General features: G+C 38.6%; 1 protein-coding gene across 1 annotated transcript; it reads left to right on the top strand.

The window, feature by feature from the left end:
• The first annotated feature begins 3559 nt into the window (after positions 1-3559).
• arpc3 (actin related protein 2/3 complex, subunit 3) lies at positions 3560-11355 on the top strand. The gene is made up of 7 exons (XM_072247947.1): positions 3560-3670; positions 4032-4131; positions 5243-5319; positions 6415-6483; positions 6869-6995; positions 7245-7339; positions 10718-11355. The coding sequence occupies exons 1-7, from the start codon at positions 3665-3667 to the stop codon at positions 10778-10780; spliced, it is 537 nt and encodes a 178-aa protein (XP_072104048.1). The 5' UTR covers positions 3560-3664; the 3' UTR covers positions 10781-11355.
• The last annotated feature ends 1367 nt before the right edge of the window (positions 11356-12722 follow it).

Below are 12722 nucleotides of genomic sequence, written 5' to 3'. Positions count from 1 at the left end.
CCATGAAGGTTTGTGTGCTTACTGAAAAGCAATGACTGTGAAGCAGAGAGGATGGTGATGAACTTTTGTGTTTACAGAGGATAAGCTCAATATTATCCTTTCTTCTCCCACATTACCGACAATGATATCTGTGGTTTGGTTAAATGAAGCATACTCTGGGATCACGGAGTACGTTTAGAAGATATTTTAATTGTACTTGGAAAGTTGATGCAACTGGTATAAAGTGTGCTACCGCAGAACAAATGATCCTACCCTACTAAACAGGTCAGACCAGATGGGTGCACAAATAATAACTAACTGGAATATTCTCCTGAAGATAACACGGTCACAAATTGTACAGTCTTGGTGGCAATATTCATGACAGTGCAGGTGGAAAGACTTAATTGACCTGTGACTCCAGGTAAGTAATCAACGAAATAGCTCCGGGGTATAGAGGAGCTGTAAGTTTGTTCCTAAAGCAACCACATTCCATTGTGGGAATGCAGCAAAAGGTGAGAGGTCTGTAAACACAGATAGTCGATGAAATGTAACTAATAACAGGCCTGTTAAGTACAAATAACCTTTGGAGCAGGGGTCAACAGTTTGGGCTCATATCTGATTGGGAAGAGTCCAGAGGAGGTTCACAAGGATAATTCCAGGAATGAAGGGTTTAACATATAAGGAGCATTAGGCAGCTTTGGGCCTGTACTCACCGGAACTTAGAAGAATGCCGGGGTGTGGGGATCTCATTGAAACCTACCGAAGGTAGGGTGGATGTGGAGAGGATGTTTCGTATGGTGGAGGGTATCCAGAACTAGAGGGCACAGCCTCAAAATTGAGGGGCGGCCCTTTAGAACAGAGGCAAATAAGTATTTTTTTTAGCCAGAGAGTAATGAATATGTGGAATGCTCTGCCACAGATTGCAGCGGAGGCCAAGTCTGGGTATATTTAAGACAGAAGTTGATTGATTCCTGATCGGTCAGAGCATCAAAGGATATGGCAAGAAGGCAGGTATATGGGGTTGAGTGGAATCCAGGATCAGCCGTGATGGAATGGCAGAGCAGCCTCAATTGGCTGAATGGCCTAATTCTGCTCCCATGTCTTATGGGCTTTTTTTTATACCTTGGACCCCTATCATTAACGGAGGGGTCCATGGACTCCAGATTGGAAACCCCTGTTTTGGGGGGGATGTGATGATTGTGGGAATCTTTGTGAAATACAGCATGGAAAGAGGCCCTTCAGACTAATAATCAAACATTGCTCATTTCATTAATCCTACCCTAAGTTTATTTCAATGTTTCCACTGTAAATATGTAATACAATGGAACCATTTGTCATTCTCAATATTGAAGTAAACAGTGTTATTGTAGCTATTCGAAATTGTATTGAATCTCTGCTATCTTTGTTCTTGAAGGTGTGAATATATATTTTGAGTGGGAGATTCTTTGCAGAGTTTATATGCAGACGATTTCTTATATATTTCCAATCCTGAGAAATCCATTCCTGCAGTTTTATCCTTGTTGGCTCAGTTTAGTAATTTTTCTTGTTATAAATTGAACCTTAATAAGAGTGAACTTTTTTCACTGAGTTTATATTTATATATGCTAATTATTAACAATGTAATCCCAATAGCTTTGTATTAATACTATGTTATGTTTAACATTTTGATATTAGTAAAAAGATTGGAAAAGAAAAGAAGAGATTCCATGCAGAGTTACTTCAACAGAATGCATCCTTGTGACGAATAAGGCCACTTCAGCCTCCAGTGACTCAGTCAGAGTAGGGGTGGTTAACGAGAGGGAATTGCATAGTTCAAGTGCCATCTTCATTCTGGTAGGAGCCTAGTTCTTTGAGGCTTTGCGTTGGTCGGGGTCGACCATGGATGCTGCGTCCCAACTGTCTACGTGATACGCAAACCAGAACAGTACAATATGGAGAGTGAACTATTATCCATACAGCAAGCTCCCCCTCTCCATTGCAGCTGATGAATCCAAGGGAATGGCGGAGACTGATACAGTTTTGCCACTGGCCTAGTTCTTAAACAACAAATATAGTTAAAGATTTCGAAGGTTATTCCAAAAACTCTGGTCTACATCTGCCAAAAGCACAATATTTGCGGAGGTGCTAGGGCGTTAAAGGTAAATACCCTTTTCTACAAGCAGTAAGAGTGATCCGGGGAACCATGAAAATGAATTACATATAAAACAAATACACAGCAGGTCAGGCAGTATCTGTGGGGCGAGAAAGAGGCGACGTTTCACAGTGAAGACCTTGTGCAAGAACTGAATGTGAAGTCATTGTGGATAACCCGTACAATATTCTGTCTGTCTCGTTTTACGGCGGTTGGCACCCAGTTTAATGGTGCATTACTGCCACCTTCTGCTCCGGAGTGTGCAATAGACGTACATTCTAAATCCCTCACCCAATATCTATCTATCTATCTACTTCACACACACACGCACACACACACACACCCTAACCTACACTTTATCCTCCCATATTTGGCCATCCTAGTACCCTATTCCTGGTTTATCCGTCATATCCTATAAAAAACCCTGTAACCCTTAAGAAAGCTAAAAATACCCTAACCTGTGCTCTCTCTCACCCATACCCAGCAACCCTTTCAATGTGAATTCCTGCACCACCAATTCCCTTAGTTTAATTCTCATCATCTCTCTCTGTATCCCATACTTCCTGCAACTCAGAACTACATGTTCTACTAACTCCTCCTCCTGACATTCCTCACACATTCCTGTCTGGTGTTTCCCTATCATTTTCAATGTTTTGTTCAATGCACAGTGTCCCAGCCTTAATCCAGTCCACACAATTTTCTCTCTTCTGTTTCCACTACCTACCCTAGTACCTGCAACACTTTTTTGTATTTGATATAAATGCCTCCCTGTCCCATCTTTCTTGCACATTTGGTTGATTTTTTTCCCCCAGATTACACACTTAACCTCTGCTTTACTGATACTAATGTGCATTTCCATATTTTCTTTCTTTAACGCCTTCTTTGCCAACTCATCCACCCTCTCATTCCCCTTCACCCCTACATGTGCTGGAACCCATTGAAATTTTACCTGACCTCCCTGATTTGCAATTCTTGCGACTAACTGAAGGACTTCATAAAGTACATCTTGCCGACTGTTTGTGTGAAAAGACCTTAAACTTGCTAGAACTGAGGATGAATCTGAGCTTATCAATGCTTTGAATTGTCTGGCTTTCTGCACCCATTGCAACGCAACCAACACTGCCAGCATCTCCACTGTAAACACCCCTAACTTATCAGATGTTCTTCTGCTGATTCCAATTTCTTTTGCTGGTATAACCACCCCAAACCCTGTCACTCCTGTTTCAGGTTCCTTCGCACCATCCGTATAAATGTGAGTATAATCACTATACTTTTCCACCACATGACAGTTAAATGCATTTACCAAACCCGTACAGTATTACCTGCGCACTTCATATAAAACGCACACAACGCTCCAACCATTCTAAAGCGAGCTGAGCCAATTTTGAACAAAATTCTCCTTCGCGCAAACGCAGAGCGGCGTCTCCGTGCATCACGTGGTAGGAGTGACGTGCTCGCTCCCGGGGCCGGACGTGCTCGTAGCCGGTAGGGTGGGACTAGCGGAAGCGAGAGAATCTGACAGAAATATTTCGTTGCTCTATTGAAATTTCTAAAATGCCGGTAAGTTTTACATATCATTTTGTGTTTTATTTGTGCTTATTGCCCTATATTTAAGCTGCCGTGACTGTATGTTAATCCGTTACACCGAAATGTCAAATAAATAAATGCGAGAGATCAGGAAGTAGGCCAGTGAGGCCTAAACAATGTTAAAATTATTTTGGGAGCCTTTTTTGTGTGTGCCTTCGCCTTTATCGCTCTGAAATGAATGAATGCAGATTCATAATATTAACTGCTGATATCCTGCATCTTTATTTGGGTTATTCTGCGTCTTGAGATCGATAAAAAAAATCTCCCGTGTCGTAATTTGGAATATGAATTTTGAACATTCAAGACGAATGCAAATCGTTGTTTTCCTCCTCAGGCTTATCATTCAACCCTCATGGACCATGATGTAAAACTAATTGGAAATATGGCATTATTGCCACTGAAAACTCAATTCAAAGGACCAGCTCCAAAGGAAAGTAAGTTTTGAACTTCATAAATTCAGTGCAGTGCTCTTATGCACTTGTAGCGTTGTGCTTAAGGAATACAGTCTAAATGTTAGTGTTGTAATCTAACTCTGTTTAATAACTGTAAAGTTATTTTGAGGTAGTTCCTAGTGAGGGTGAGGCAAGTGTGCAGTAAATTCTAAACGCTCATGCTGCAAACAGGAAATTAAAGCTACCGACAAGAAGTTATAACCACATATATAAAATATTGCATGCAATGCAGACAAATCTGTCTTTGGCGTCACCCTGATTAAGATAGTAAAAGATTTGTTGACCAACAAACACCATTGTTCTTTTACAAACAAAACATTATATGCATGCATAGATTTTAAGCATATGTATGGCAGTGTATTGCTCTTAAAGTTCCTGAGCCACAGGGCATTTGTCCAGATATGCGTTACTAATTGATTACTGTAGTAACACATCGAGAACATGACGCTACATTTATTGAGTGCAAGTCTTTCATTCTCGGAGAACCTAATAATTTAAACAAATTGAAGACAATGATTGGTAATATTTTGAGAAACTACAAGGCAAGTAATCTTGTTGCTGTCTAAACTTGGTAATAGTGGTGTTAGCAGCAGTCTTTTCTACTAATTTCCTTAGAGAAAGTAAGGCATGGTTATGAAGTAAATTGTTCTTCCTAGCCTCACTAGAAAGATGTGAGCATGCCTGGGTGAAGAAATTATCTGGAAAGGATTATTGTGCACAAGTGCCTTTTGAATCTAAAAGTAATCAAAAATGCAGTTTTCATCTCCTGTGAGGACTTGTTCCATATTCTTAAAAGAGTACTAAATTCACTCAGTTTAAAGCAATAAGTAGGTTAGGAAATATCTTGCATTCTTAGGGGGCAATGGAACTGTGGAAACCAAACTATGAATCCTAGTAATGTGTTCACTCTTTCGTATTCTCTCAGTATAATATTTTCTTCTTTAGTTTGCTAATAAAGAGAATGCTAATTAGCTGTTGGGGTATTCTGCTTTAGTAGAATTCAGGTTGGGGAGGACAAAAATGATTAATTATTGGCTTAGGGGATACTGGCATGTCTATTGATTATTGTTGCATTGCTACTTTTCTCTTCCAGCCAAAGATACTGATATAATTGATGAAGCTATCTACTATTTTAAGGCAAATGTTTTCTTTAAAAACTATGAAATAAAGGTAAGTTCCTCTTCTTGCCAACTTAGAAAGTTGTCATATCTGCAAAGTATTGAAGGGAATAATGGAAATTATAGAGTATGATAAGAGTGAATTCACTTTGATGTAAAATGAGTGAATTTGGTTTTGCACTGGCTGTTGTTCATTATGATTTCCTGAGATCAGGGTGGGAAGAAGCCAAGTTAGAATCCTAAGAAGCATAGAAGCCTGAAGGTGAATCACTCTCTGACGCTGGTGTCTGAAAAGAGGATGCTATCCAGGTTCCATGCCATCTTGGACAATGTCTCCCATCCACTACATAATGTACTGGTTGGGCACAGGAGTACATACAGCCCAGAGTCTCATTGCACCGAGATGCAGCACAGAGCATCATAGGAAGTCATTCCTGCCTGTGGCCATCAAACTTTACAACTCCTCCCTTGGAGGGTCAGACACCCTGAGCCAATAGGCTGGTCCTGGACTTATTTCCTAGCATAATTTACATATTACTATTTAACTATTTATGGTTTTATTACTATTTTTTTATTTATGGTGCAACTGTAACAAAAACCAATTTCCCCCGGGATCAATAAAGTATGACTATGACTTCTCCTTGTTCTGTTACTGATGTAAAATTAAAAACCCTCTACAATGTGGACATCAAAAGCAGGGAAAAAGAAACAAACTGGAAAAGGGACATAACAAGACTACATGCCATAAGGCCAAAGTACATTTGTTATACAGAGTAACCCTCTGTTACTTAGTTTAACAACTAGTACAAAACTTTCTAAGTCATTTTACATTTTGTGTTGAATCATTTTGGAGATTTAACCAGTAAATATATCTACTAAGAATGTCCTGTTTAATGTGTATCTTGAGTACAGTAAGTTGTTATAAAAATAAAATTATCTGCAGCTCTTGATTAGATTAAATGAGAATCCATAAACTATGAATGGTTTTCCTTAGACATTGCAAGTAAAGGCTACTGAATTAAGGCAGGGCGATGAAGTTAAAATACAGATCAGCCAGGAATTAATTAAACAGTGATACATACACTATATGTTTCTATTTCAACACTGTGCACCATATTTATCTAACACTCTGGTGCTTTTATTACAGAATGAAGCTGATAGAACCTTAATTTATATCACCCTTTACATCACTGAATGTCTCAAAAAGCTGCAAAAGGTAGGGAGCACTGATGTGTGCTTCATTTTTCTTTGCTTTGCCCTTATAAGGTATGGGCAGTTTACACAGCTTAACTTCTGTATTGCTGCTTGAGATGATGCGATTCGTGAACTGCTTCATAACATCAGGAAGTGATTTCTATTAGGCGGAACAGAAGTTGAAATGGCTCTGTATTGTGAGGCATTTGTTTGAAAATTGATCACTTCCTTCTATCTAGGTTAAAGTTAGAACAACCCCAGGAACTCTTTACCGCTGTGGTTGCTGATGTCGTTTCGTAATCAGTTGTCAAGTTGTTGGATAGTTTTCTTTGTAATGTAAAACAGTCCGACTTATTTTTATCTTTGAGGACTTGATTATTTTGTTTTTATATTTTCCCTCAACATAGTGTAACTCCAAAAGTCAAGGGGAGAAAGAAATGTACACCTTGGGAATAACCAACTTTCCCATTCCTGGAGAGCCAGGGTTTCCCCTCAATGCTATGTATGCAAAGCCTGGACACAAGCAGGAAGATGGTACGTGGAAACGATATTAGTAATGAAGTTGATCAAAATTATATTTAAAATGCTTTGAATAGTCTAACTACACCTCATTGGGATTTAGAAATTATTTCACAGTATGAAGGTACTGGTTTATCAGTTGTGCCTGTGCAGAAGTTGCTCCTTCTAAAAATAGCTAGACAGTTGTTCCAGTTTATTGCCGTATAGTACAAGTCCTGAGAACAGATTTGTTCCAGATCCTGAAAATTCTGGTTACTTTTACAGAAATGATGAGGGCTTACTTGCAGCAGATCAGGCAAGAAACTGGACTGAGACTTTGTGAAAAAGTATTTGATCAACAGACTGACAAGCCCAGCAAGGTAAGGGATCTAGTTGTGACTTTTAAGAAAGGACTTCATTCTCTTATAACCACATTAAAACAATAAATAGTGTCCAGTAAAGTTTAATCACAGCTGATGGTTTTAAAATGTTTATTAAGACTCATCACTAGAAAAAATCTCCTGGTCTTATCATTAAACTTGCCTGGAATTTTCAGTTTATAACAGCATGCTGCATTTTGTTTGGGCCAGGAGAAGAATATTGAATAACTGTGTTATCCTGGGAGGAGTGTACCTCTGAGTCTAAACTGAAATCTTTCAAGCAGTTGGTTAAAACACACACATTGGCATATGATTTACCTTGTTGATAAAAAAGCAAAGCAAAAGTGTAATAACACCCACCAGTGGCAGTTGTGTGAGTCAAGATGTTTAAAATTGCATTCCAATGCAGAAATTTCATGCTGTCCTTTCAAATTTGAACTAGTTTATAAGCATCTGCAGTTTTTCAACTATCCTGCTTTAAATAATGTACAAAATAACTATTTGAAAAGTACTAAACATTGCTGTCCTAGCAGTGGTTTATTAAATTTAACCTATTCACTATCTTCTCAAATGACACCCGCTTGCAGATTTTGTGTAGTGTTAATGTGTGCGGTTTCTCTGTTGAATAGGTGGTTTATTGAACAGAGACATCTGTTTCCTGAGTTCTAGCATTACTCAGATTAAACTGGTGTTGCTTCTGAAAGTGGATTCGCCAAAAATGTTAATAATTCAATGAAGTCAAAAGAATTATTGGGAAGTGCCAAAATACTATACATGAATGATCATGAGCAATTAAGTTTTTTAAGAAACCTATTTCTTTCTTGATTGTTGAATTATTATGTAGAGTGTAACATTTAATATAACTTCCAGAATATTTTTAGTGGCTCTAATAATTATTTTATTTTTCATTTGCTGATTGATTATCATTTTTGGGAATGTCATTAAGCGAAGTACTGTTGTGTGCACACAATGTGAAAGCAAAGTGCTTTCTGCCCTGCTATTACTGGAATTGACAATAATTTTCAGAACAACACTTTGTGAATGTTTCCACTAACTGCAGTCTTCTGGTTCATTTGAAATGAGACTGATCTCTTTGTGTGCTAAGGATATCTATATGCTGGTGGTGTATTGGCATCTGCAGTGGACTACGAGGAGAGTGGTCCCGGGTTCAAATCCAGCCAGCTCCTCGCACGCTTTCCATTTGTGCTCGACTGAGTGTCGAGCTAGCAACCTGACCTCATTTTAAGAAAAAACTGACAAATGCTAAAGAAACGGCAAGGTTCCCGCCTGATGCTACAAGACATGGAGAGGAACAACCATATGCATACAAGCTTTGGCCTGCACTTTTCAAACTGTGTTACATATTATCCTTACAAATAATTCAGTGGCCTTTTATAATCTGGGGATGTACTTTGGTTAAAGAGCAATGTATTGTCTGGCATGCAAGTGTATTGCTGTTGTCTTACAACAACTTAAAACATGGCATTTTATCTGTGTTTTATGTAAAAATTGCCTGCAGTGGTCCAAAATCTGCCACACCATCCAGACCTAATTTTTTTTGTCTGTGATTTTTGCTATTGCATGGGTTACAGTTTCGGTACTTGTTACTTATTTCTCTAGTGATAGTCAGTCACTTAGCTGCATAAATATAAGCTATTAAACCTGGCCCTTCTAGCAACAGCTTATCACACACTGCCACCCTGGTTCCTCCAGCAAATCCAGGCTGAAGTTATCTGCAGTAAGCAGAGCCCAAAGGTGTCACCTGGGATCACCGTGTAGTGCTGGTTTTCCGTGCACTAAAAATTAAATTATTTGTAAGAATCTTTGCAAACATTATCTAAGACGTTGATGAATTTTGTTGGAAATTGCAGTATTGAAACTTTAAGAGGAGGTGGCAGAGCTCGAGGGCTGGTGCCAGGCAAATACCCTCTTCCTCAGTGTCAAAGGAGATGTTTATCAACTGCAGGAGAACCCGTAGCACCCACACCCCTCTTTACATGAGCGGTACAACCGTGGAAACTGCGAGCTGTTTCACTCTCCTGGGAGTGCACATTTTGCACAACCTCTCATGGTCCCAAAACACATCCTGCATAATCAAGAAAGCTTACCAATGCCTCTGCTTTCTCAGGAGGCTGAAGAGAGCTGGATTATGCTCATCACTACTTGCAACCTGCTACAGATGCGCAGTAGAGAGCATCCTAATATGCTGCATCACTGCAGGGCATGGAAACTGCACTGCATTGGACAGGGAGAATTTACTACAAGTACTCAAAGCTGCCGGACACATCACCAACACCACATCCTCCCTACCAGGACATGTGTACAGAAAGATGCTGGAGAAAGGCTGGCAGTGTTGTGAAAGGGCCCAGCCGCCCTACTGATGGACTGCATGTTCTATTCCTATCAAGGAAGAGGCAACATAGCATCCAAGCCAGGACCTTGTGTACATGTATATACAAAAGGATAGCTTATTGTTTGTATTTACTGTGTTTTTGTTATTATTGTGTTGTTTATCTTAATATGTGTATGTGTGTGCGCACGCAAAATTGTATGTGGAGTAACAATGATATTGTTCTCCTTTACACTTGTGTACTGGAAATGACATTAAGCAACCTTGAATCTTAAGAATCAATAATACTTTAACACTTTTGGATTGATTAAAATTAGAGCATTGAATTTGGATTAGAATTAAAATCAGTTTTGATGCAAGTTTCCAGTTTTATTTTTGCTGCTTTGGATTGCTTGGCTTACACATTGTACAGCTGGTTCAGATTATCTTCGTCTCCTTCAATCCGATTTTAAGATCATGAGTGCAAAATGAATTATTTATGTTATGGAATATACTTGTGACGTCCCTGAGGCAGAGATGCCAGGTTTGATGGCCTACAGGACGTTTCAAATACATGATCTCTACCAGCTGGAAGGACAAGGGCAGCATAGACATGGGAGTACCACCACCTAGAGTTGCCCCCAAGCCCTAACTTGGAAACATCCCTGTTCCTTCTGGGTGAAAGTGCTGAAACACTCACCCTGACAGCATTAAGGGTTCGCTAGACCTCAAGATCTGCAGCTGTTCAGGAAGGCAGCTCACCACCGCCACCACCTCAAAGGTGCTGACTCAGCCTGCAAAGCCAAAATCCCATGAAAGAATTTTAAATGAAAACTTGCAAGTGACTTTCAGGAGGGAAATGAGTAATAAGTACTGAAACTTACTCCAGGTTCTGGATTAGAAGGTAATGGCGGAAAATTGACATTAAGTTGAAATTTGGATTGGATAGTATGGTAGACTTTAGAACAGTGCAGAAATAATTCAGATATGATTATATGCACCGTGATTTAATGTTACATCAGTGATTTTTTTGTTCTTGATTTTTCCAGTGGTGGACGTGCTTTATAAAGAAGCAATTCATGAACAAGAGCTTATCAGCACCAGGACAGTAATGTTATAAATGCAAAACGTCATGCAAATATGTCACGCAGCAAGATGTACAAAGTTTTTATCTTGTCTTGTAAGATTTTATACTGGGTTTGGATATAATAAAAGAACAGTGTCATTCTGAAGAGATTTTCGTTTGAAAGTTGACTGCTTGATATGTTGTTTACTTGAAAGCTTCTACTTAATGGCTGGTCTTAATAATTGTATCTGCAAAATCTGGTGCCTAAACAGTGTTCAGTTAACAAAAAAAGCTGCTATCCTTGGTAAGTTTAAAGCTGTGTCTTGATTCTCATTTAATGCTCTCATATCGCATATGTTGGATCAGAGTACGTTATCATTTAATGCTACTTACACATCCTTGCTCGTATTAATGATAAAAATCCCGCTCCTGTAACTGGTATTGGAACGCTAATATGAAATTAGTTTGATTATGTTAGTTACAGGATTTACATTTCTGGTGTTTAAACATTATTTTCTAAATTGTATAAAAGCGAGAATTAATTGAAAGCTTTTAGATTAATAAAGGTTTGGCAAAGATTTAGCTGATTTAAAAAAAGTGCAAATAAAATGCTAATATCAACTGGGCTCTATTGAAGTTATTCATGAAGTGAGAGTTGTTGACAGGTATCTGAAATTTTTATTTAAGTATGAATGCTAATACTCAAACTATATGTAACAATACAGCCCCTTCCTCAGTTGATGCTATGACCATGTGAATATGAAGTTCAGAAATTGTGTAACAAATAATATTGCAGTGAACACCTGTTAGAACTTTCCAATGTTTTATGATTTACTTTACCTGATTTTTAACAAGTGTGGGAATTGTAGTGTTTTGGGTATTTTCATTCTAAAACAAGATTTGTATAGTGTAAATGGTTTGATTTTTGTAAAGTCATAGGCAGAGGAAATTTGGAGTATTTAAAGATTGGAGGGATGTAGGTATCTTGGGTTTAAAAAAAAAGCACATTTGGGTTACTTAGAAATATGAATGGAGCAGGAAAGGATGCCAGACCAACAGGAATCACTGGTTACAATTTTAGACTTTGTCTTTCAAGAAAGATGTTAAAAAATTGGAATCCTTAAGGTTCTAAGATTTACTATGCAAGCACATCTTGGGATATAGGAAAAGAAAGGAAATTATTGGCATTAGGATTATAGGTAAATTACTAAAAAATGACCTAATTGAAGTCTCTTCTCTTCTCTTTCTCTCACCCCCCCCCCCCCAGTAAATTACTTCTTCTGGTAAATGAGTCAATAATTTAAAATAATTGACAGGAAGTTCTAAAGGAAAAGTGTGTTGTTATTCTTGAAGGTTGGTGAAAGCTGATTCCATAATTTTAAGAGGGTCGGAGAGCTACTTGAGCATGAAGAACTTACAGGGTTATTACCAGAATACAAAGTGTGACCAGGCATGTCAACTCTTTTTAAAGAGTGTTTTATAAAATAAGTGGCAAAAATACTTCAGTCTATTATTGAGAAAGTGGTAACAAGACGTTAGAATATATTACAATTAGAGTCATTGTGATTCACTGTGCTCATGGGTACTGGATTTTCTGAGTAACAGACTCCAAGGTATCAAAGTATCAGGATGGGAGAACACACATCATCTACTCTCATCCTGAACACCGGTACACCACAGGGGTGTGTTCTTAGCCCCATCCTCTATTCTCTTTTCACCCATGACTGCTCTACCATTCACTCCACCAACACCATTGTCAAATTTGCTGACGATACCACCTTTATAGGCATCATATCAGACTGTGATGAGACAGCCTATGGGGAGGAGGTACAGCATTTGACAGAATGGTGTTGTCATAATAACCTGGACTTGAACATCACAAAAACCAAGGAGCTGATAGTAGACTTCAGGAAATCAAAGCGTGTCGAGCACTCTGCTCTGCACATATATGGGAACGAGGTGGAGAGAGTAGAGAGTTTCAAGTTCCT

Source organism: Mobula birostris, chromosome 31 (genome assembly GCF_030028105.1).
Source record: "Mobula birostris isolate sMobBir1 chromosome 31, sMobBir1.hap1, whole genome shotgun sequence".
NCBI classification, from domain to species: Eukaryota; Metazoa; Chordata; class Chondrichthyes; order Myliobatiformes; family Myliobatidae; genus Mobula; species Mobula birostris.
This window is presented reverse-complemented; position numbering and strand designations above follow the sequence as displayed.